This window comes from Cavia porcellus, unplaced genomic scaffold (assembly GCF_034190915.1).
Source record: "Cavia porcellus strain 051 isolate PalLab524CR breed Dunkin Hartley unplaced genomic scaffold, mCavPor4.1 scaffold_32, whole genome shotgun sequence".
Taxonomy (NCBI): Eukaryota; Metazoa; Chordata; class Mammalia; order Rodentia; family Caviidae; genus Cavia; species Cavia porcellus.
Window position 1 is genome coordinate 42,439,941 of NW_026947515.1, and position 27,073 is coordinate 42,467,013.

The window sequence follows — 27,073 nt, forward strand, 5'->3', positions numbered from 1 at the left end:
TCACAAGTATAGCTATAATCCTGGACTCAAAAGGTAAGTGAAAAAAAATGAAAGTTGGTCCATTCACTTCAATAATGGACAGGCAGATTAGTACAACTGTAAGTACTTAGAACAAAGTCACAGCGTATGTCAATAGTAAAAGTGATGAAGGTTGGCCCGGAGACATTGGAATAAGCATCAATTAAATAATTAAGGAAATGGGAATAAATGGAAATAGAGAATCAGAGACTAAATTAGTGAGATCTCTCAGGACGAACATGGAAGGAATAAGAAACAAAAGAGACCACAGGCACTGTTACTGTGTGGAAGATTTATAATCTGAAATAGAAAGGGCAAAGCTGGTCAAAACAGATCTGCTTTCAATTTTTGTGTATATTCATGTATCATTCCATTGATACTAAACTTTTTTTTTTTATTAATGGTCTCATCACATAGCAGGGTCCTGCAAGTCTGGAAAAGAGTTGATTATGTATGCCGAGGTGTAAGAAGAGTCGGATAGTTTTACTGCATCATCTGTGTGGTTGGAAGCCAGCTCTTCGATACTTCTTCATTTCAGTGTGGCGGGGATAAGAAAGCTACATTTACAAGAAAGTTTCAGATTCCATGTGGTTGAAGTCTACTGGGAAAGGGATTTTCTCTAAAGAGAACTTTTCCTAAAATGGAAAGACACAATCTGAGTAAAGATAAGATGAAAAAAAGTAGTATAAAGGCCAAGTAGTTCAAGATGCAAAAATAAGGTGTAATGTTGGACCCAGATGGTTACAAGAAGAGAAAAGTGACCATTAAAGATCTTGTTCAAAAGAAATGGAGAATGCAAAAAAAAAAAAAGTAAGATACTTTTGGTAAAAGGTTTTGATATAGGAAAATACTAAAAGATAAGTGCATTCAGAAGAAAAATGGAATGCAAGCAAAAAAAGGTGCAGGAAAGATTTCAGAAAGTAATTCAGCTAGAGGACATATGTGTGGCTTTTTGGAAACAGAAATGAGATATACTAGATCATCTAGCAAAAAGATAAAATGAAAAAAAATTTCAACTCTGAAGTAGGATATAAATATATTTTTAATCATTTTATGTAAAAATCAGGTATTACTACTATAAAATATTTAGTTGGGCTTTTTATAACAGAACAACTGATTTGAGAATAATATTTAAGAGTAAGATCAAACAATCTGAAACAAGAATTAGATTTGACTGTAAAAGTGTCAGTTGATGGTACTTAATCAAGATCCTTGCTCCTTCTGAGAAATTGCAGTCCAATGACTATAAAGTTTCTTTTCTTCCTACTGTTCTCTGCTTGGCCAGCTGTTGTGGGCTTGAAATAAAGAAATCTGAGCTTCGATAAGGCTTTCTGAGAAAACAGGTGGGTGAACAATGCCACTGCCTAGACCAGAGGCGACTTCTTGAAAGCAGAATGCCAAGCTTTGGCCCTGGCCCCTGAGGTCACTGGTACAAAGACTGCCACTGGAAACCAGGTAAGTTCCTTTCTGGTAGCATCCTCATCTTCTGCCTGAAATGGGCCTCCTATTTTTACATCTTGACTTGTCCATCTTCCTTTGGGACATTTTACCTAACAAAGAAACATACATCTACTTGACGTTTGTCTCCATAGGTACTGAAATCAGTTACCCAGCCTGCTTTGCTAGAGCTGAGGCTGAGAGCACCTACCCAAGGTGGACTGTGGGGTTTTTTACCTGGGAATTTGTGCAGGAAGTGAATATCACTGGGCGTGGTGCATTTAGAGAGAGGGAAGTACATAGGTCAGAAGATGCTTGAATATGAAGTATCAATGGACATGAGTTGAATGGAATGAGAAATTAAGGCAAATATGGAGAGAGGAAATGGGAGGCAAAATAGTGCATCACAGCATCTGCAATGGAGGTAGGACCTCAGGGGTGCTAAACAACCTAGGTTTACTGAGAAGTAAATCTGAGAGAACCTGCAGTGTGTGGGCTATATTTTTCCAATATTAATACCTTAGGAATAGCCAAAGTCAGCACCATGTTAGAAATCTAGACTCAATACACCATCCAACAGAGGTAAAGAGCATGAATTACCATATTTGACCCTTCCAATACCATACCCAGACATTCGGGGGTGAAAAGAACTCACAAAAGAATGTGGGCTTCCCATTTCTTATGGCCATTTATTTTGACAGCAAAACAAGAGAATAATTTGATGAGAGTATAACTATTAAAAGAACGCCACAGACAGTTGGAAATAGAAAAAAATTCAAGTTATATTCCGAAACATACTAATACTTCCTAATAGCCCACAATGGGTCCATATATTAGAAGCAATTTCTGTTTTCAGTTTTATTTCCTTCTGGCATAACTAAACTCCGTTTTATCTTACTGCTTTGTGTATAATGTTGCATTGCCTCATAATCTCTCAAGTTCATCCTTTTTCAAGTCTTAAAGGGAAGTTCTGCCTTTCCAACATTCCATTTTGTACCACACAGGTTTATTAACGCTATATTCAAATTCTTCTCCTATGAAGTTGGGATTTTGAATGGAAATCTATTTGCATCTGATGATATTTCTGATGGGCCACAAATTACAAATTACAGTAATGATTTTCTAACAGGGCTTGGGGTTTGGGATTTTCTTTCTTCTTCAACAATTGTAGGAGCCAATTTTATTTCTGCACTGAGGTTTGCATTGAACAGAATTTCAGAAACAAACTCCATATATTCGGGAGCCATAACCTCTTGTCTTTTCTGAAGCTACAGAAATTATGCACAAAATTGTAGGTTTCTAGGATATGTGGTAATAAGAATTTGATTTGCTTTATTACTTCACAGACTTTGTCAAGTGACAAAAAATATTCTCACAGCATTGTCTTAGAGGAAAAAAGTAAGCATAAGACTTGAACTTGAGTGAAACATTAGAGATGTTTTATTAGTTTGTTATTTTTCCACCTGAGGATGACTGAGCCTATTTCCCAGAATGTAGTTGTCCTTTTTCACAAGCTGCTCCTGCCTACCCATTATAAAAATCTAGTTCAGTTTTTTTTAGCCTGTCATACGGCAAAGCACAACATTAAGTGTTGATCTCTTTAATATGATTTCCAAGAGAAAAACTAGAATGGAGGTTGAAAAATTTTTCTAGTCAAGTGTTACTCATAATCTGGCTTTTAGATCACACACACTCTTAGCTGTGTGATTGATACAACGATATACTTCCTGTTAAACCAGTAATTTTAGCATGAATGACATTTTGGTGGAGATATTTCTGATGCATAGATATTTGTATGCACATCCTAGGCATCCTTAACCACTACCCATGAGATACCAGTGCCATTCCACTCTCAGTACTTGAATCAACAAAAAGAATATCCCCAAGCATTGCTCTGGGATCCAAAATCTTTTTTAAGATACACAATCTTAAACATCAGTTTCCACATCAGCAAAATGTCATTAATGAGAGTTATCAGCTGCTATTGGTTTGTGTAGATGCATATGAAAGAGTAGTATGTTATGTGAATACTGATTATTTGAGATATATAGCTATTTATTGACACATTGCACTTATGATGTTTTCATAGGTGACAGAGATTTGGTAAGTCTCTACTGGCAGAGCACAATGAAGGTTCTACAGGATCCCTACAGGAAAACTATCTCCCATTTCCAACTGCAAAACCAAGAGTTGAGAATATACAGACACATCTGCTTTGCTTTTCATTGACATTTTAAAACCTGAGTTTTGTACGTCGGCTGGAGATTTGATCCAAAATACCATGGAGGTTTCTTCTACATTTGAAGATCCTCTATGAAAAGAAGAAAATTAGGGTGGGATGACTCCTAGGATACTAAGTATTGAGAATCTTACTAATACGTAGTCATTAGGGTAAAATTAATTTGCCTTAAAAGTGATTAAATTTATCTGGAGAACGTATGTACTATGGCTGTGGTCCTGGAAAGAAACTGCTCAGCACGAGGCTGTCAGTCATTTCTGAATATTCTCTTACAAAGTCCTTTTTCTACGTGTAAGAACCAAGGAGGGCTTGGTAGGCATGGCTTTGGAGAAGACAGCTGAGGCGCAAAGGCTCAGCTGGTCAAAGTCTACTATTTGTTTTAGTTAAAAAGGCAAATAAATGTGAATTCAACTGCATGCACTGCATAAGTGAATATCACAGTGCAGACAGAAACCAAATATTCCTGTCCTGGGCAAAATTTAGAGAATAGTGACTATTACTTTATACTTTGTGCTGGGATCTTAACTTCAAACACTCTTAGGAGATCTTAGAATGATAAAGGTTTTCCTGGAGGTTCTGTAACCATTCAGTTTTTAAAATAAGACTAACAAAAACACCTATGTGCAATAAGAGACTCTTGGCACTTAATTTGGTTCTTTATTTCTTCCACACACACAAAAAAGCTAAGGTTACTGAGCGTAATTATTAGATGTAATTGTTTCTTTGTGCAAGCCAATTTTGCATAATGCCAAGCAGACGAATGCTTACAAAAGACTCAGAAACAGAAACAACATGAGTTAGGAGAAAAGATGAGAAGGGTTAAAATGAATCTCATGTCGTCGGTAGTAACAATTCAAGTAGAACAAAAACAGACTGTGGCCTGGAAAATTGAGGGCACAAAAGTGACAGAGATCAACCAGAAAAAGATGACCCAGCTTTGGGTTTAACTTAATTTCCATGAATGGGATAGTAACAAACAGAAAGTTTTGAAAATATGTCTAAAAAATATCTTAAAAATTAGAGGATACTTTTCCCCACTTTAATCCTGTGCTAGATTTCTTGAGACATATTTACACCCCTAGTATGGTGATTACGATCAAGGTATCATTATAATGTATATTTTAAAATGATTTTAGTTTCTTTTTATTGATACCATTGGAGAACAAATAGAATATTTAGTATAGTAGGGTGTCTGGTCCTTTAAATTTTGGCAGATAAGAACACTTTCCCAACCAAAAGAGCCATTTTGCCCTTGGGTCTAAACCTGTAATAAAATGTTGCTCACAGACTAATTATAAACATTTTATGTATTTTGTGCATATGTGCTCCCCTCTAAAGCAATTTAACTCCCATTAATGCTAATCTTGTTAATATTGTCCCAGAATGCAAAGGAGTACTCATAATAAACTACTGATTTATTTACTTGATTTCACTGGGGGAATGGGCGGGAACAGACTAGAGAAAAGAAAAAGTAGCTACTTTACTCACAACTGCATTTCTTTGAACATTTTCCACGTAATAATACATGGTGTGACTAGGAAATTGGAAAAATAAAGTGACAAAGTGACAATCCTCCACCCATGAATCAGCAAAGGCATTGCAATGAGCCGTCAATTGGTAGCTATTTTAGAACTAGCGACAAGATTAGACCTGAGCTGTTACAAAGGAAAGTAGATTTTCTTCAAAATAATGTGAAGAAAAATGGGTTTCGTGCTGATAAAATCCAATGCAAATGAATTTTTCTTTAAAAAAAAAATAAAGCAGCCAAATCCAGGGACTCTTAAGTAACCCTCCCATCTCATCTATCACCACTCCTGCCGGGTTACCGCTGTCCATCTTGCCCTGGATACAAGAATCCAATGATTCAATCCAATCTCCATATCTCTGGGTATGTTAATCACCCAAGAGGTTTGATCCAGATCTTAGTGGCTTCCTTAGACAATTTTGCAATGAAACCGGATGCCACAAGTCAAGTCTGGAACTCAGGAAACAATTTAAGAAATCCTCTATCCCATTTTGGATCATCTTGAAACCAGCTAATGAAGGTGCAATTATTTTTATTTTTCATCGTACCCCCAAAAAAGAGACATGGACACAAGTGCAAGATGAGGTTTTGTCAGGATCTATCACCTATGAGTCATTTAATCTCCCTGAGTCTGTTTTCCTTATCTGTAAAATGGGGATAACATCTCTATGTATAACAGCATACTTTTGCACCACGTATAGTGTAAGAATCGAAAACCATATTTGAGTGAAATACAAAAGCTGTGAAAAGGGATCCACACATACAGCATTATTGCCAAGTTAGGAAATGATTTATGAAAAATGGCACAGGAAAAAAGGAGAGAAATATTAAGGACAGAAATCAACTTTACCAGGGTCTTTTTTTTTTTTTTAAAGAAATGCTTAACGTCAGAATTTTCTTAAAAACTTTAATGACCATTGATGCTTCTCCTTCACGCCTGCGTCTATAGAACACAAAATAAAACTGAAAATTGAAATTATTTAAACGAGATAAGTTTTCCTTTCGTGTTTACCCAAATGTTCGGGCTCAGTTATCCATCAAGATGGGGTTGGAGGCAGGAACATTCATTGGAAAAATACTAAAACGAGTATTTTCATCACAAATATTAAACTGCCTTTTCTCTACCGAGTGGTAAAAAAATATATTATATTTGGATAATTTTTTTTTTTTTTTCTTTTTAAATTACATTTTGTCATCCATCCCAGCCAAAGTCGTGCCCGGTCATCTGGTAGAACTTGAGGTTGAAGGGCCGGTAGAATTCGCGCAGTCTCTGCACCACCTCGGGGTCGATCTCGGGGTGGGTCCTGCCCTTGGTTTTGCCCAGGCAGTGGGGTTTGCTGCTGCCCTCCGCCTTCTTGAGGCAGGGGAAGCCCTTGGTCTTGTTGAAGTAGAAGTGCTTGTCCGTGATGATGCGCTTGAGGCCCAGGAAGTCCTGCACGCGGCCCAGCTCGCCGGCCGGGTCGCGGATGAGCCGCTCTCCGCTCACGAAGAGCATCTGGCGCGCGGGGAAGTGGCGCAGCCAGTGCTCCAGGTGCTTGGCGTAGATGCCGATCTGGATGGCGCTCCACGACGTGTCGATCAGGCCCGCGCTCCTGTTTCTGAACGTCAGGCTCTCGAAGGTGGGGATGTCCGGCCGCTTGGACAGCGTCTGCGTGTAGTCCGAGATGGCCCTGGTCACCGGGTCCCGCACCACCACGATGAGCTTGGTGTCCTTGGACATGGCCGAGATGCGCGCGGGCGCCTCGCGCGTGACGAAGTAGCTGGGCGTCTTCTCCATGGTGATCTGACCCTCCAGCGTCCTGGGCATCAGGTCCCTGAGGAAAGAGGAAGGGCAGATGAGAACCTGAAGAAAGAGGGGTTACCCCTGGTGGCCCTAGAGAGCTGGCTTCCAGTGCCAAGGACAGGCAGCCTGATGCGCGCTCTGGAGCAGCCAGATGCACGCCCTGGAGCCAGATTTCTGGTTGCATTTCCAGCTCTCCTGGTTCCCCAAAGTCGAAATCGCCACTCCACACTGCAGACTCGTCCTGCATAGAACAGGGATGGTGCCTTTTTCATGGGGACTGTCATGGTTGATTGATGTACCATGCACAAAATAAATATGTAAATTTATTTTTATTATCAGTCATCTACTAAGCTGTAGGAAGCCAACTTTATCAAATCCTTTCAGTGACTCAGAATATTATCATAAATACATTCACACTGGCACGCACGGTATGGCATTAAATATCTAGGGTCTTTGTTTACATCTTGTCCTATTCTAACGAAAAGAATTCAATAACCGCTTGAGGATGGATTTTGTATACATAATTACATTTAGCATATAATGTACAATTGTCCTTCTCATCCATGGTTTCACTCTCCTGTTTCAGTCACCTGCTTCCAACCATGATCTACAAATAGAAAATTCCAGAAATGACTTGTAAGTTTTAAATCAGGTACCATTTTGATGATGGAATTCTGCTCCGGTCTACTGCATCCCGCCTACATTCTGAATCGTTCTTTGGTCCAATGTTTTCACCCTGTATATGCAACTCACCTGTTAAGCACTTGGGAACTAACTTGGTTATTAGGTCTCCTGCCACAGTATCACTTTGCCTGTGTTCAAGTAAAGCTCCAATGCTATTTAATAGTAGAGGCAGCAAGGTATCTACTAATTCTGACGAGACGGCAAAGCTTCAAGGCATACAAGGAAAAAAAAGCATGTACATAATGTACACAATTCAGTATTATCCTTAGATTCAGGTGTCTGGTGGAAATATGTCACATATTCCTTAACAAGTTGTGGGGGAGTAGACTACTGTATTGTCATCTTAATCCCTGAGGAATGTTGTTTGTGACAAACAAGACTTATTAAATAACTCATGTTATCTAATGATTTGAAATGCTAAAATCATCATAGTCTAAACATCTCGATCCATGTCAACATAGACTCAATTGCAAGCTATTAGCTTATTGTAATACATTTTTATTTATGCCAAAGTAAACTCTCGTTCTCTATTCAGGTTCTTGATTGTTTTTTGTCTGTTTGTGCTTCCTGATGAATAGTAGAATCACATGGTCATATTAAAAACTAAAATTCCACTGGAGTTTGGAGAAAGCAGATATTGCTGGCTGGTTCAAAGACATTTTCCAGCTGAGAATTGATAGATTTCTAAACAATCAAAAGTGTAAGTGAGGGAAATCAAATCAATCAATTTCCTCCATTTTAACTATATGCCATTTAATGCACCCTTTATTTGAAAAATAAATGCATGTATATATCCATTTCAGTATTAAAGCATTGCTTTGCTAATTCTGTTTTTATAATAATTAGATGTTGATCCAATCACTGTTAGCTTACATAAATTTTTAAAACTTATTGCTGTGATTAAATACATATTGTCCTTAGATATAGTGACAAGAAGAATCAAACTTATAAATATCCTTGTATTGGATTTACTTTTATTCCTGAAGAAAGTCCCATTTCAAGATGCAATGTTCTTTTGATACAACCCTAGTTGACTTGTCATTGTTTTGTTTAAGAGTTTCCATCCATTCATTAATGAGATTTTCCTGCACTTTTCTTCTGTTCAACACTTTAATTATTTGTTAGAAAATGGTTCTTTCACAAATAACATGGGTTAAGACATCTCATATTTTTCTATATTCTGGAGAATTTTAAGTAACAAAAATTTTCTTTTCCTTTAAAGTTTGATGGAAATGACATACAAAGCCATTTAGTCTTGACATTTTAAAATGAGGGTAGGGAGGAAAGTACATTATTAAAAATATTTTCTCTTTATTGTACAGCACAAGTGTTGATCTGTTGGTGTCCTCTGCCTTGTCTAAGTGAACTCTGGAAAGTAATATTTTTCTAAAAATTATTCCATGAATAAGTACAATTACATCCTTAATAACAATTCTACATTTTCTGGCTTGTTGGTTACCTTACATTTGTAATCTGCTGATCTGCAGTTTAGCATTTTTAATGCCTCCCTTTACCTATTTTTTAAATTATGTTTTATTTTCTTCAAATTTACTGAATTAAGTATTTACTTCATTTCTTTTTATTTGTAAGTAATAGAGAAATTTTGGAATTATTTTCCCTCAAAGGACAGATTTGTTCAAATTTCATTAAGTTCTAATTTGTACTATTGTCATCATCAAAATTTTGTCAATACTTAGTATTTACATGTGATAGTTTTATCTTTTGAATTTGGCGTTATGTAAAGGTATGCTTATTTTTAATTCTTATATTGTTAGTTGTTCTGATAACTTTATAATTAATTATAATTAATTTATATCTTACATTTGTAATAAAAGTACAGATTTTACATTATTTGGTGTTTTGTCATTAGATGCTTATAATTTCATTATAATTATAAGCCATTAGATGGCTTATAATTTCATCCTATTTACACTATTTTCTACCTATACACTGTAGAAGTATAAAAGTAAAGAATATCATAAAATGAATAGAGTCAACTTCAAAATTTAAAAACTTGTGGTCAAACTTATTTATAAATTCCTTCATTTCTATTTCCCATCATAGTAACTGATTATTATTATTATTATTTTGGTACTGGGGATTGAACTTGCAATGTTGTGCTTCTCAGGCTGGCAGTTACGCCACTGAGCTAAATCCTTACCTTCACTGGTTTATTTTAATGTCAATCATAGACGTATCAGTGTATTATAAATTTTCTCATTTCAATTTGTATTATAGCTGGACAAACTCCTCAACTTTTATGAAAGTCTATAACTAATATTCTCTCAGGTTTTCTTCTATTTTAACTTCCTTTGACAGAGATTGTGATCAAGTTATCTATCATTTTTTAGTTGAAGGTGGAGGAATACATATTTGATATGTTACTTTTTAAAAATTTAAGAGATATTTATACTTTCTTTTTCAAAATAACTGTTGACATCGCTTATTACCCACCCACTACACACGCTTGAAGGCCTGGGTATGAAGGAGCACCACTTAGGGAGTCCAGGAGGAGGTGTATATGATCCTTTACAACTTACACAAGGCTAATTCTCCCATATAACTCCTTTTGTAGAACTGAGAGTTGGCCCATACGAAACATTCTGGAAGCTTAGGTTACCTTTATACAAGATTAACCTAGAGATGGTTGGAGATTCCCAATGAAACACATTTATCAACCACGTGGAGAAGTTTCAGGCTTTGAAAACAAACATCAAACACACGGAAGTGATAAGAAAGAGTGCTTGTTGATTAAAAGACAACATTCAGCATTTCTGTCTCCTTTCCTATAATCCCTGACTTTTAACTATTTTATTTTTAATTTTGGCCAAAATCTAAACTAGAGATAGAAGACTTCACCTAGGATCTCCTGACTGTCTTGTTTCTGGTAGGTGAGTGAAGACCTACAAAAGCCTTTCAAGAAGACTGAAGTTAAAGATTATGGTGGGAATGGAAGAGCGTTAATCAGACCCCTAGATGGGTTCCAAATATCCCAACAGAGTAGGGCGAAAAATAATACAAAATAGGACTTCGAAGATAAAACAGCAACAAATGGGAGAAACAGTACTGACTATCCACAGTGGGGAAAGAAGTCAGGCTTAGCTACACGCTGTCTGCAAGCTCCTTTTTGCAGAGAAGAAGGAGCAATCGTGTAAGTAAATCCCAGAAAAAGTTTAAATGTAAAGAATAGTTACTTCATAAAAGGAATAACAGCATAAATTTCAACATCTTTTTCATTTTTTATTTCATTCTCTTATTGCAGGTTGAATTTTAAAGTTCAAAAGAAGTCAGGTGCTTTGACATGTGCCTGCAATCCCAGCAATGGGGAGGCTGAGGCAGGAGAATCACTGACAAGTTTGAGCCCAGCCGAGGATACATAGTGAACTCAAGGTCAGCCTGAACTATACAGAGAGACCCTGTCTCAAAACTTAAATGAACAAACAGATAAATAATAAAGTTCATAAACAAGCTCTTGTCTTTCACATAAAACAAAATGCACATGTAAATTGGGACACAGTTTAAGTGTCCAAGAGGATTTGGAAATTGTCTTTCCTTGCCTGAATAATGTTATGCTGTGATTCTAATCTGTATAAGAATGTGGACCTGAGAAGGGCAGAAAAGATTTATTTCAGTAATAAGAAAGTTTGAGGAAATACCAGACAGGTCATGTGAGCACAAAGATGTATGCTAAGATTCAGCTGGGGATTTAGCTCAGCGGCATAAGCACCTGCCTTACAAATGCATGGTTGTGAGTTCGATCTCCGGTACATTCCCCCCCCCAAAAGATTATGTGATTATGCTATGAGAAGACACATGAGATTTTCCTAAAGACAGCATTAGGGGGTGAGGGAAGCATTCAACTGGGTAGGGGAGAGGTAGGTTCTTAGAAGAATTAATTCCAACCTAAATAATGTAAACCATTATAACTTGCCCTATGAATTGTGAACCTATTTTGCAGACTGTTTAGTGGGTATGAGTATGGGGAGCAACACAGAAAAAATTATAGGAAAAGTTAGAATGATTTAGTTGAGTGTCCTAAAGAAAATACGAGTAGTAAAGGATTTCACAAGGAAAATAAGGACCACACCAAGTGGATTATTCACATTTCTTTTTTTTCTCTCCAAAGAACTCAACCAATATTCGTGATATAGTAGTCAAAAGATAAATGGAAGCCAGGAATGGTGTCGCATGCCTGTAATCCTAGCACTTAGAAGGCTGAGGTAAGAGGATCACTGTGAGTTTGAGGCTAGCCTGGGCTACAAAGTGAGTTCTAAGTCAGCCTGAACTGCATAGTGGCAGCCTGTCTCAAAAAAAAAAAAAGTAACTCAAGTTCCCATGAATGGATGAATACATATAAACATGAAGAATATCCATGCATTGAATTTCCAGTGAAACATTATTCAGTTATAAAAAGGAAAGAAATTCTATCATATGCTCCAGCATGGATAAAGTTTGGGAACATTTCATAAAAATGAAATAAGGCAATCACAAAGAATAAATGCTTCACAGTTTCACTTTAATGAAGAACTTAGAGTAGCCACATTCCTAGAGACAGACAGTACAGCTTGATGGCCAGGACTGGGGTGAGCTGGGAGGTTACTAGTTTAATGGCTAGTTTCAATTTTCTAACACCAAGAGTTCTGGAAATTTATGACACAGTCATATATATGTACATAAACCACTGAACCTAAAAATGGTCAAGAAAGTAAATTTTATGTTATGTATACTATAATTCTGTTTAAAAAGACAAACTCAAAGAGAAGACAAAGCTTTCAATAGCATTGAATGAATTTAGGTAAAGCAAAGTATCTTTTGACTTTACTGCTAATTAAACATTAGAAGAAGATGCTGAGGAAGGATGTGGTTTTGATTTCCTCTTGTTAGACCAAAGGGGAATAATATAATTTATGATATTCCATAGAGCTGATCTAAAATCAGAAAATTAGGTTTGTAGCCAATAGGCATTGCAGGCAAAGTGACCATGAGTTAGTAATTTAATATTCTTAGGCTCAGTTTATTCCTCTCACCAAAAAAATTCAAGCCAAAATCTCCAAACATCACACCCCTGTACTGTAGTAGCGTGCAAGAATGACCATTGTAAAAAACAATACGCCACATCATTCTTAAAGGAGTAAGCACCGTCCTTATGATTTCCTTGTTGCTGAGAAAACACCATTCGGTCCAAATAATAAGGATCCAGAAAGACCTCTCCATTATGATCCAGGGGCATTCCAACATCTGCCCATTTGATATTTACACAGTGAATGTCTGGCTTGGAGGCCATGAGCTGACCACCTTTTCTTTTCAAGGACAGAGCCTGGTTTTTATGGTCTGAAAGAGATCACCTCATTTTCTAAAGGAATACTGTTTTTTTCCATGCACTTTCATATGATTCAGATGTTTTGCCACTGTCTTAGTTACTTTTTATTCATCGCTGAGACAAAATTCCTGAAGCCCAAGTTGGGAAAGGAAAGGTTTATTTCTTACAGTTTTTGGAGGTTTCAGTCCACACTCAGTTGGCTCCCAGGCAGGCGGGCATGGCTGGGCCGCAGTTCATGGCGGCTGCAAACAGCAAGCAGGAACCAGCAAAGAGCAAGACAGGCCTTCTTCCTGCCATTACATCACATCCTGGCTCCACCCCTATGTGGGTGGAGCACTGACACCATCAATCCAAGCACTAGACAATGAACCAATCACAAATGCACAATACAAATGCATGAGGCCTGGAGCCACAGACATAAACTATGACATGGCTGTGATGCTGTGATGGAGATTTCATTTTTCGTCTGATCAGTCACGATAGGTAATCTCCGTGGTCTAGAGTTGTTTGTGTAACTGTCCATCAGTGGTGTGGGTTATGTTACATTCAAGCAGGAACTGTGACAGTCATGCTAAATAAATTGTTCTTAGTCCAAGTTATCAGTTTATGCTTGGAGTAGTAAAGGGACCCAGGGGCCTCCCCACTGCTGTTGTGACAGAGCTGCCTCCATGGTTGGGTTCAAGGACTGCCTGAGAGGCAGAGCTTCTCTGTGCAAAAAGTAGCCAGTGCTATAGCACTGCCTGCACCCCGACCACCCCTCTGATCAGGAGCACCATCTAAGGAGAGCCTTCTGTAGCATTCAGCAACTGGCCTGTCTTACAAATAAACACATTTGTTTACTAAATGACATCATTAAGTGAGTTAAAAAACAAACCCATAGAAACAGAAAATATTTAAAATGCATATATGTGACAAGTGTCATATTCATAATATATATAGAGCTCCTACAAATCAATAAATTAAAGAAAACCTAAACAGCATAAAAAAATATGAACACAAACTTGAATAATCATATCATACAAAAGACGGTATCCATATGTGAATACATTTGTGAAAAGATGATGAATAAATTAGTTATCAGGGAAATGCACATGCAAAGCAGATATCAGCATCCTGCTATAACATACCCACTTGAATACCTGAGTAAAAAGTGAGAATTCTGAGTGTTTCCAAGAATGTAAGTGGCACTTTGCTGATTGGATATTAAATCTGCACAATGACTTACAGAGAACTACTTGGCAACGTGTCTCAGAGTGGAGCATGTGTATATATTATGGCCCAACAACTTCACTCCCAAGACTGTACTCAGTAGATACTGCACATCTGTTCACCAAAGAACACAGTTAACAGTTTTCACAGATAATTGTAATAGTCCCAAATTCAAGGTACCCAAATGTACAGCAAAAACAGTGAAATACCATGTAGCGATAAGAAGGAATGACTTCAGACCTGATGTTTACACCTGTCTGCGTGGACGAGCCCGAGAAAAATGTTAAAAAATATAGTTAATCACAAGAACGGACACACTGTATGAGATCTCGCGCACACACATAAAAGCTCATAAACAGGTAAAATAGATCCTCCCGTTAGATATCAAAATAGCAGTTAGCTTTGGGGAATTAGAATCTGAACAAGTAATTGAGCGCTTCTGGAGTGATGGAAACTTGTAAGCTTTGGATGCTGGTTATGTAAGTGCATCTGGTTTGTGAAAATTGATTAGCTGTATCATATGATTTGTGGCTTTTCATTGCTTAAAATCTAGGCTATGCTTGAACGATGATATCACTATGATTACAAACCATGAATGGCCGGTTTCCTATAAGATGCCAGGAAAATAAGCATTTTGTAAAAATGAAACAAACATAAAAGGTATATGCTAAATCAAATGTATTTTCAGTTTGTGGAAATTCTGATCACATAGGAAAAGGAGAAGGACCAGGACTCCTTTCTATGACCAATCTACTCTTGCTCCACATCAATGAATGAGAGCTGCTTGACCTCTGGCTCACACCTGGGCCACTCATCTCCATGACTGTACACGTAGGTGTGTATCACAAAGGACACATCTCAAGAAGGTAGGCGTAAGTCTATGGGTAGCTGCAAAATGATTGAGGCAAACATTTTATAAAACAGTCCATCAGTGACTGTCTCATTTAATTCTTACATGGCTACAACATTGAGAAGAGAGATGTTAGGATTGCCCCAGTTTTTCGGGCCAAGAAGCTCAGATTCAGAGAGAAATCTTCAAAGTCAGAACATGATGGGCGATTCCTCCTATCCTCATACCCAGTGTGAAGCAATCATCAGGCAAGATAAAATAAGTAGTCAACAAGGCTTAGAAAAAGAAAATAGAGACGGTGGCTTGGATGAAATAGATTCAACAGACAGAGAACATGAGAATCTGAGAGATTTACTCAAGAACTATCTGGCAAGATCCTGAAAGATCTAAACTCTGAACTGAATCGTGGAGACAAAACATTATTGTCTAAAATATTTCTCAGCTACATCACATATTCCTATGAAGGCAACATGGCTTTATAGGACACTCAAAGCTGGAAAAAGGAACATTTATACCAATCTTTTTCTGGTTTGAAAGAGCTGTGTGATCTTGGTTGAGTCACTTTAGTTTTTTGAACCTCAGTTTCTTCATGAACAAAACAAAGCCACAAAGCTTAAAGTCTCTAGGACTTTCCACTCTAAGAGTCTACTTATGGCTTGGACTTTAATTCATTATTAATATTTCAAATGCAAAGCTCTGCAAATGTTCCTACCATTCTGTTATAAAATGTGGCTCTGCCCATCAAACCAACAATTTGTATAAATAATTAGGCAGGGCAATTCTACACCACCAGAATTGATTTCAAAATCAATACATTCTGAAAGAATGAATTTAAAATAATAGATGTCAAGAGACAATGCTGAGGTTAGTCCGCAGGACAGCTGCAGTGGCATTTCCCTGATGCTGGGCAGCAGCCTAAACACCAGGAACTCCTTAAGCAGAGTGGTCTCATTGCATATGAAAAGATAGTTTTTTAGTGAAAGAGACTCCTGTCTGTCCCAGGCTTCCTCCGCACCTTTAACATGAAAATAAGATATCAGGGCTAGAAGATGAAGTTCATGGATTGTGCAATATTAAAAATAAAAGATCCAGGGCAGTCAGGAGCTCAAGGTCAGGGGACTTAGGAAGAAGGCATCAAGGACAGAAACAAATGCATAGAGATGAGCATTTACCATGGACCAACATCGAATGCATTATTCGTTGTGACAACAGTCAAAAGCTGAAATTATTATCCTACTTTCACAGACAAAGACACAGACTCAGAGAAATAATGGTGCATGTCTAGAGACAGATAGGATACAATGAAAATCTAGGTCTTTTTAGTTGTTTTTTTTTTTGTTGTTGTTGTTGTTTGTTTTGTTTTTTTGTCTTTTTCCTTTTTATTGGTACCGGGGATCAAACTCATGACTGCCTGCTTGCAAGGCAGACTCTTATGCTGCTGAGCTAAATCCCCAGCCCTGGTCTTTCTAGTTTTAAAGTGTATATTCTTTCACCATTCCCATACAGCAGGGACCATTAACAAAACTCCTCCTCCCTTTGATGTTACCCACTGTCTTTGACATTTTGGCAAGGTATGAGAGCAACAAATGCATTCCTTATATCATATCATCTCAGAGTATAAATCACATTTCCCTGAATCCTGCATACATGTAATACACATAATATGTTTTTCGAAACTGTCTCCTATAAGAGAGCAAAATATACAAAAGAAAGCCCCTGCTGTAATGGAAAGGTAATTTACCTTGAAGAATGAATAAATCTGGTCTATCCACACATACTTTTTTTAAAAGTTTTGTCTGAACCTCTAACAAAACCTCACGTCTGTTTTTGTGAGTCTCCATACCAGAAAATACCAGGAAGAACATGCTCTTTTCATGGCCACGGCACAAAGGTAGTTCCTGTGGGTCCCTTATGGCCTCGTCTGGGAGTGGAGGAAACTTCTGTAAAATTGGGGCTGTCAAGCTGCTGTCCCTCAGGTCAAGGCCCAAGCACATTAATATTTCTTTTCATGCTGTTGTTATGTGAGACCTCCACTCAAAACGTGACTTGTAAGGCTGGAAAGTACACTGCACTGAGGTGATGCTTGAGCTGGATTCTGGGGGAGAGGAAGATGGATGTTTCTGGAGTGGCTCCCTCACTGACCTGGATGTATGATCCTGAGCATCAAAGCATGGTCAAGCTCCACAGCAAATTTGGAAGTTGCGATATTTGGTTGTGCTGTGGAGTGTAGACTGCTTCTAAAACTCTGAGTAGTGGCAAAAGGGAAATTAACTGACTCTGACTCTGATCAGGATTTATGAGACAGAATGTTCTTTCAACAAAATAGTGTAACTTTTTTTTTTTGACCCTGCTAGGAGAGAAAGGTCTAGGAGTCTTCTGGGGATTGAACTCATGACCTTGCACATGCCAGACAGGCACTCATTCCACTGAGCTAAATCCTCAGCCTGTAAGTATAAGATTCTTGATTGCTAATTTTGGAAGACTTCACAAAAGGACAGAAAAGATATGTATTTTAAAGTCAGACGGCAGAGTTTTTCCTGAATGGGAAGGGACAGGAGTTATTGTAGATCATACATTCAACAAATTATCACTTATGTTCATGTTGGTCCTTGGAGTTTCTCAAGTGGTTCTGCTCCTTATCTCATTCACGGACTCTGAGAGATGCTAAAAAGTAGACCAGCATATCCCAGCACTCCTTGCTTCACTTCCAATACCATCTCCATTTACATCCTCGGGACACTTATACATTTGTAAAATTTAAAATGATTTCTAATTCTGGATACATTCTTCCAAAATCTGTTTCTCACAACAATGAATGTGCCATCTTTAGTCTAAAAAGAGTCAGAGATCCCACCTGGGAAAGGTAGGACCATGTCATGCCTCTCTCTAGGGGGGCTGTCTTCAGATTGAAGACATTCGTTCTGAACCATACAGAAAAAGCAGTTACTTTGCAACCCACTTTCTCTATTCTGAGACTAAGCAATTTCTCCTTCTTCTTCTTCTTCTTCTTCTTCTTCTTCTTCTTCTTCTTCTTCTTCTTCTTCTTCTTCTTCTTCTTCTTCTTCTCCTCATCCTCCTCCTCCTCTTCCTCCTCCTCCTCCTCTTCCTCCTCCTCCTCTTCTCCCTCCTCCCCCCTCTTCCCTCCCCCCTCTCCCTCCCCCTCCTTGTTCTTTGTCTGCTCTGATGGTGGTGGTGGTGGGAATTGAACCCAGGGCCTCTCCTAGCTCAGGAAACGCTACTCCCGCCCACCTTATTATCTTAGGTGCTGCCCAAGACTCACCCTAGTCCTGCCCTAACAGATAACTCATTTTGAAAAATGGTAGCAATTGATAGAGTTTGAGAATAAAGATTTCATATATAATCACACATCAGGGAAACAACATAACACAATCAGGCTACTGACAAATGAAGGAAATGGGAAGTTAACTTTAGACTTCAGGGTTAAATGCCAAAGACAGCAAAGTTTAAAGGAAAAGGACTTTTATGCTTAACAAAGGTTTATTTCATTTGTAATATTCTCAAAATGACATTTTTTAGATATGCAAAGCTAAGAGTAAAGAAGTATGTAAAGTATGTGTATTGTTTTAAAAAATAAGGTATAGCCAAAATCAGTCTGATACAAGTAATTGGAATTGGTATATGTTCATGGTACATAAAATTGTACTCATTTAAGGGAATAAATATATACCTTAGAAATCTATATATCTTTATCTTCTTTAATTTACTCAAAATATAAATAAATTATAAAAAGTCTCAAAGAATTATTTGTAACGTAGCTAGAAAATGACTACAAATAGAAGAAGTAAAATATAACTATATTAGTAAGAATCTGAGATCTTAAGCCTGATATTTGTAAATCCTTAAATATGTACGCATGAGAAAAAGGGGTGGGGAGGAATTCAAGTGGATGAATTGGATGGATAGAAAAGAGATTAGGAAGGCAAGAGAAAAAAATGGATTAATCCAGAGACAGAAAAATTCAGAGGCTATGAATTCTTAAGCAGCTCCACTGACCTTAAGAACTGAGAGGAACTTTATTCCACAGATGTGGGAAGATCTGAGAACTGGCCTGTAGTACATCTTCAGTTACATAGATATAGAGCTGGCCCCAGATTCTGTGTCTCTTGACTCTTAGTTTACAATTTTTCTTTTTTATTTTTATGAGCATTGCTGTAGTATGCAATGTTTACATTCCTCGTCTGGATTTGTCTCTGTATATAACACATCTTATTCCCTTTTCTATCCCCCTCTCTTCTTTCTCCCTCTGTCTCTTTGCTCAGAAATGTAACATGCCCAGAGTTTGGCCTGTCCTTCAAGCTCCTAATAAAGAAAATTCCTCTGAGGAGAGAACTCTCCCATGTGTTTCAGAATCAGGAAAGTTATAGTAATCATGGATTCTCATAAAAGGGAGAATTTGTTTTTTCTCCAGCATTCCTGGTATGTATAACCATGCCCTGTAATATATTCAACAATGCAGAAGAGGAAAACAGAATCCTTCACTGAAGCAGGGAGACCATGGCAAGGGTGAGCGCTTGCTTAGGTCCACGGCAGCTGCCACAGAACAGCTCGCTGGGGCTCATCTTGGCTCTTGACAAGAGTTTTACAAATGATTATTTTGAGAGCTGTACTATCGGCTTTTGTGCTACTGCTGGACAGCTGCTTCAGAAGACAGCTCTCCTCAGCCTGGAATTATCAGGTCTTTGCATATGTGTGGCTAGAGATAAGGCCAGAAGCACACTGCCTACTTGAAATTGACAATCTGAGCACAGGGACAAGGACAAGCTGTGCGAGGAACATGAGAAGCATATAGGAGGAAAAACCTAAAATTTTAGAAAGGTCCTTTGTTACATTTTGGCAATGGTGGGGTTTTACTCATTCATGACTTTTTTTTTTTTTTTTTTTCCCTGCTTGTTTTATCTTATTTGTTAGGTTCTGGACTTAGGGTTGGTGAAGATCCGTAGGACTTTTAAATTTTGAAACAGGGCAAGTGGCTTGAAGCTATGATTTTAACAGAAGTCTGGGGGTTGAATTACTATATTCTGCCTAAAATTTGTCATCAGCACCCTTGTGTGAATATCTCATCTTTGTTAATGTCCAGCAACAGAATATAACACATATTTTGTCTCCCTGAGATCAAAGCAGTACTTATAGAATAATGTTATTCATGATATAAAACAAACCTCCAAATTAATGGCTTGATCGCAAAATGAGGCAGGCAAACAAAATGAACTTCAGGAAAGCAATCAGTGTGTACACATTTTATATAATCCACCAAGGTGGCCTCCAGGAGGGAATAAAAACCACCTATCCACAGGCACACAGACAGAAGGGCTCCAACTTTAAATTCTCCAATTTAGAAAGTTCAGTACCAATCACATGCTCGTGTGCAAATTTATTACAGAAAGTGCCCTTCCTGCATTTGCAGTATAACCCCTAAACACCCACAGTTGGAGCTAACACTGTTCAGGACTGGGGAAATTCTTCTCCAGAATTCTTACTCTGTATTTTCTGAGTAAAAGTTCCGAATTCATGGAATGTGCATGCCTTCTAATTTGGAGCATGATGTGAATAAGGAAGATACCACAAAAAAAGTAAACTTGCCAAATGCTTTGTATCAGACAGATGAGACAGTGTCTTAATATTTTTTTCTTAGTATCACTGAGTGATCCTTTCTTTTATTCTCTTCCTATACCTGCTAATGGGGCTGGAAGAATTTATATATCACTGTGGTACTCACAACATTTGCACCCAGGGGCCGAAGGGCATTTAATACGATGAGGTAACAAATGCTGTTCTGAAATTTGTAAGTAGATAGGTCCAGGGGAATCAGGCAAACAAGGCGTTGATTCTTTCTATGGGCCCTAGATGGATGTGGAAAGCCAGAAGAAAAAGCAACTTTCATCCTGTAAAATGCTCTATCTGATTTTGTCACAATTAAAAGAATAATAAAAAGTGAATTTAAATAATTTTATTTCAAAGTTTATACAGATTATATAGATAGTTTGTATGTTGTCTTTGGATTTTATAGATAAATGGGGATGCTTTAGAAGAAAAGCTATCTTTTTTGGTAAATATGAGATGCTTCATGAATTTGCATCTCATCTTTGCACAGGGCTCATGCTAATTTTCTCTGAAGCATTCCAATTTTAGTATATGTGTTTCCAAAGTGAGCACAAAAAGCTAACTTTTAAAGACGTGAAAACAATGTAAGTCTTATGTTTAATTTGCATTTCTGTTCAGAATATATTCCAATCTCTACACTTGCAATCCAGAAATTCTTTATATCAAGGGTCACCAAACTGTGACCTATTAACTAAAACTAAATATTTTTAGCTTTATTTATGACAGCATTTATGTGAAACATCTAAAAGAAGCAAATCAATAGTGACAGAAAGCAGACTAGTTGTTGCCAGGAGCTAGAGACAGGGGGGATTGGAACGTAAAACTGCTTAACAGGGACCTACGGGACATCAATATAGTCTGAAAATAGATATTGACAGTTAACAATTTTAATAAGTAATCTTTTACTGAAACAAAGCCGTATCTACTTGCTGATATATTCCCCATGTATCTTTTGAACTACAATAGTGGGATTGAGAACTTATGACAGAGAACACATGGCCTGCAGAGTTGAAAAGTTTTATTGTCTGAACCTTGTCAGAAAACATTTCTCAATCCCTGCTTTAGATCTTTAGTAGCATAGAATAAAATTAATGTAAAGGTTTGATTGTAATGTAATTAATATTTAGCTGAAATTGAAGGATTAAAAAAATTGTACTGTGTAAGTGCAGTGCAGGTCATGATTTATGCACATCTTTATTTTATTATTCACCCAAACATTGCCGGCCATCAGTAGAATACCCAAATGAGCCATAATAATTAAATTAAGTCATCTTTGGTGTTCTGCCAACTCTCGGATGTACAAAAAAAAAACAAAAAACAAAAAACAATAGATTGAAGTCTACGTCTCTGTTTCATTGTCATGAAAGATTATTTGTCAACATAGGACAATAGAATATATTTCATCTAGTAGTTTATTGGCTTGATTTACAACTTTTTAAATGTTTAGACACATGGTCTGCGGGCCTTCATTTGTAATCTTGTCCAGGGACTTGAACAAGTTCAAGTGGAACAGAAGAACATGTACCAGGACTCAGAGAAGTCATTACGAAGAAAACAAGGCAGATGGACAGGGCTCTTGATTCCAAGTAAGCCCGAGGGCTGTCAGGCACCGAGCTTTCCAAGGAACTGAGTCACATGTTCAGGGTGCAGGGTGGAGGTGGCACCCAGGGCTGGCATCTGTGCGCTCCTTACCTAGGCACGGGAAAACGAAAGCTCATGGGCTCTGGGGTGAGACCCCCAAGAATACAACTGGGTTCCCAATGGGCTTTCTCTTGAGTCTTTGAAAGGTAAATAAGACGTAAGTTTAAAAGGCGTGGGATAAAAATCTTAGAAAAATCAAAAGCATTGAATTCTAAAAAAATCACTTTCCATCTCTCCGATGTAACATTTTAAAAACATCCCTCAAACCTCAACTATGTAGAACATTGCAATTTATTTACATGCAATATATTATCCAAGTATTATTTTCTCCACATAAGGATAAGTAGGAAACACCATTCCTGCTGTTAAATATACATTTATTTCATTCCAAGTGAGTGTTCAGGTTCGTATACATTAAATGCCAATAAAATACTAAGCACATCCAATATTAATGTACACTATGTTATTTTCAAAATCAAGTATTTTTATCCATATATCTAATTCTTTTCTTGAAAATGAAAGTACATATATTTAAGGGCTCTTGCATCATATTGTAAAGTTATCGTTTATAAAGGTGTTTTTGTTTTGGATTTTAACATATTTGTAAATTTTTAAATACTTTTGCTTCAGTATATTAAAGTGTACATGTCCTCATGCACTCAAAAATGTTGAATATTGTCATATTGCATGCTTGCTGCCAATAAACAGAGGAGTTTTTTTAAAACTATGTTAACGCTTGTTTTAAACTAGTGAACAGATTCCTGATCAGTAGATCAAATATGTGATTTTTAAAGAGACATTTCTTACTTTTTTATTGCCTATTATTTCTATTGGGATGATTTTTTTGCTAGATATTAAGCATTTTATTTATATTGTTTTCATTTTTATGTTTAAAGTCTATCAGATTTTTCCTCCCATGATCTTTGGTTTTCTTTATGATATTTTCTAAGTAATGTGTATCTTAATACAATATTAAATAAATAGCTGTATTAGATTTTAACTTTGTTCGTGTTGGAATTCCCACTAAATTTTGGTTGAGGCTGAATCCTAAGAACTTTTAAAATAATAAACAGGTAGCTATCTTATTGACTGTATGGATATGTCACATATGTCATGTGCTAAGTTTCTATGTTATCCTCATTTCTGTGCAATATGTTTATACTGTGTTCAGTGTTTATTCTGATACAAACAGAGCACCCTAAAGCACTGAAATTTTGTGTGACTCCAATCCAATATGAAATTTCCTATCCACTCTACTCTTGCACACAACTTATTGAATGTGTTACTTTCCAAACAGATTGAAAAATTTTTATTTTTCAATCCACTCTTTACTTTCTTTAAAATTGGAATTTCATAAAATGTACAGACTAATTTAGAATGAATGACCCTTCTGCTGCACTTATTTTTCATAATTTAGAGATATGACATGGCTTTCATACAGTGTAGATTTGCTTTATGTTTATTAGTAGGGCTTCTATTTATAATTAGATTAACATATGATCCAATTGACTTTATTGGAGAAAAACAAGTGTGGATGTACATTTGTGTGACCACTATCACACTCAGAATGTGAACAGTCCCATGACTTCAATATCATCTAATTGCTTTGTATTCTTATCGTTCGCATAATCCTGGCAAATATTTATCTGTTCTTGGTAACCATAGTTTTGTTAATTTGCGAATGCCATATAAGTGATATAACATAATACGAACCTTATGAGACTGGCTTCCTTCCCTGCACAAAATCCCTTGTAGAGCCATTGAAGTTGCTGAATTTATCAATGATTTGTTCCTTTTTATGTCTGAGTAATACTTCTCTTGTGCAGATGCACTGCCATTTGTGGTCTTACCTGTTGGGAGACCTTTGGATTGGTTCTAGTTTTCAGTAATTATAATGGTTATAAACTTCTAGTACATGTTTTTGTGCGAATGAAAGTTTTTCTCTAAGGGTAAATTGCTAGGAGCAGGATTGCTGGGTCATATGATGACTGTGTATTTAAACTTAACAAGAAGCCACCAAAGGGGTCAAGGAATGGATGTGTCATTTTTAATTCTCCAGTGCAAGTCTGAGGATTTCATTTGCTCCACATCCTTGGCAGGTGCTTTTCATTTTGAACTTTAAGAACTTCAGGTATTGTATATTTCTGCCGTGGTATCACACGGCAGTTTTCAGACTTTTTTTTAATGATGTTCAGCATCTTTTAAATGTTTAATTGCTTCTATTGAAATATTTATTAAAGTTCTTTGTTCATTTTCAAATTCAGATGTTTATTTTCAGAGTTGCGTTTTAAAGTTTCACATATAAAAATTTACATATATGTGCATTTGTCAATTATAATTTTTAAAATAAGATGTATCTCTACCATAAATATATAATGAACCTAAATAGAAGTATTTATTAAATGTGAGGTTCAGAAATATTTTTACCATTTGTAGTTTCTCTTTTCATTATTTTAGAAGTCTTTGCTTCAGTAAGAGTTTTTAATATTGATGAAGTTCCATTTATCAGTTTATTCTCTGGCTTATGTTTTCATATGCATATATATAAGACTTCTTTGACAAGCCTCATTGCAAACCCTCAGGAAAGAATTTTACAGGCAAGTTAACTACATCTCTTTTTGAGGTTATTGCAAAAATAATTTCTATTTTTGCTGTTCTTATGAATGAGATCTTAATGCTTTATGTTGTCTAAATATATCTAAAGTATTTTTTAGAACGTATGCATCATATTGCCTCATGATTTTTTAAAAAAAATATATCAACAGACCTTGAATTAAGTAAAGTGAGTCATGAGACATCTTTGTAGAAAATGTGTCGCAATATGTGAAACTCAAAAATGCTTTAGGGATTAGGAAAGATATCTAAAATCTAGATGATGATGTAGATGTGACAGAATCAATATTCTGATCTGTGTATGTTTATTGTGAGGTAAAAGTGATGGATGATAGTGAGTATATCAAGGCAGATAGTCTAACCTCCAGCACCCCAAATCTGTGTTTGCTAGCTACGTCTCATGATGGGCTGTGCCCCTATTAACTTACTGGAGAATTTCCGAATTTCCTGAATTCCAATAGCGAGTATTGGGAACCAGTGAACTTCCAATAAGTATATGCAAAGATGTGAAAAGGAACATATATGCATCTTTCTGAGGGCAGAAACTGAAATTTAATCAAATAGCAATAAAATTACTTTTCAGTAAGGCAGATTCACATTCTGTTTAACTCAGTTCAAATGCAGATTCTCCTTGATTTAGGACTATGTCATGAGAAGCCCACTGTATGTTGAAAAACACCATAAGTGAAGGATTCACTGGATACGCCTAACCTACAGGCAAACACAGCTTGCTAACAGTGTACCCTGCAGAATATCTATCATTCACCCTATGGTCCCTGTGGCTGTCTGGAAGCGGTGACTTGCACAATGTCCATCATCATAAGAGCACTGCACAGTGTATCCATAAACTGGGAAAAGGTCAGATTTCAGAACCTGAAATATAGTTTCTACTGATTTTCCACCATCGTAATGTCAGACATTGCTAAGTAACAACTTTGAGACTGTTTGAATATGTAATTAACTGCACATGTTCAATAAATATTTGTTGACTGAGGGATAAAGGCTCATGAATGGTTGTCACATAGTTAACAAGATTTGACCACCAGTACAAGATTTTCACTTAGCAAACATTGACTCTGCACCTACTTTGACCAAGCATCCTATTAGCAAATAGAGCTACGAGGACAGTAGGGCAATGTTTTTGTCTTTAAAGAGCATGCCCTCTGATAGAGAAATTAGATATAATAGTGAATGGATTTCAGTGGAAGAATTATAGTAATAACGCTTCTTACATTCACAGAAGGAGTGTTAAATCTATGTGATGAATTTAAAGCAGGTTACAAATCAGTGCTTGTGTGAAGATGAACTCATAGCTATAGTGGAGGTACAGTGACCTTCACATGGTTTGATTAGATGGGGTATGACCTTGAGATAATGCAGAGTGAGTTGGGGAAGGAGGATGGGAGCTAATCTCCGAGTATGTCGCATGTAAATTCATTTTATCTTGAGTTTCCATTGTAGTTTAACACAGTCAACTAGAGGAGGCAGGATTTTAGAGAAAATAGTGTTTGCAAAAGTGGAGTTGGAGAAGGTATAGCATATTTAGGGAAATACAGGAGCCTCTGTCTTGCTGGAGGGTAAATAATAAATATTTACATAGAATACTGTCCATTGTTAGTAAAGTTCCCAACACAGAGAACATTTTAATCATAATTCACTTAATGCATCATTAGAAAATTGGTAAAAAAAAAAAAAATAAACTCTTGGTATGCTGTAATGGAACAATTTGTACCATTAGAAAGATTGAGTCACATCTGTTTCAATGACTTAGAAAGACGTGAAGAAGCTCCTTCATTACAAAATAAGCCACTAGAAGGATAAGATATGGAGATATTATCTTACATTTTAAAAAATTAAACAGTAAAAAAATGTATTTTCTTAAAGTGTGTCTCAGTGAGTGTTAGAGCGCATTAATAGCTCCAATTCTTCATTTCTTTATTTCTGCCCCTTTCTATGTTTGAATCCTTTTCAATGTTGGAGAATCCATTTTTCCACTCCTGTATACAGTACTTAGTTTTTCTGTGTGGCTTGCCTGGGTCAAGGGAACATCAGAAATTTGATACAAAAATAGGACTGGAGAATCTCCTACTCAGTCATGGTATTGTACCTTGCCATTCTTGTACTAACATGCC

The 27,073-nt window shown here is 36.8% G+C and overlaps 1 protein-coding gene and 1 non-coding gene across 2 annotated transcripts in view; both read right to left on the reverse strand.

Annotated features, from left to right (window-relative positions):
• Positions 1-4,331: 4,331 nt before the first annotated feature.
• Hs3st3a1 (heparan sulfate-glucosamine 3-sulfotransferase 3A1) overlaps positions 4,332-27,073 on the reverse strand; it is a 101,291-nt gene continuing 78,549 nt past the window's right edge. The window contains exon 2 of the mRNA XM_003466211.5: positions 4,332-7,033. Within this exon, the coding sequence (XP_003466259.2) occupies positions 6,412-7,033 (622 nt within the window). The 3' untranslated portion in view covers positions 4,332-6,411. The remainder of the gene's footprint in view (positions 7,034-27,073) is intronic.
• LOC111755762 (U6 spliceosomal RNA) lies at positions 21,133-21,239 on the reverse strand. Its single transcript, XR_002790324.2, has one exon. It is a non-coding gene; the product is annotated as a U6 spliceosomal RNA (small nuclear RNA).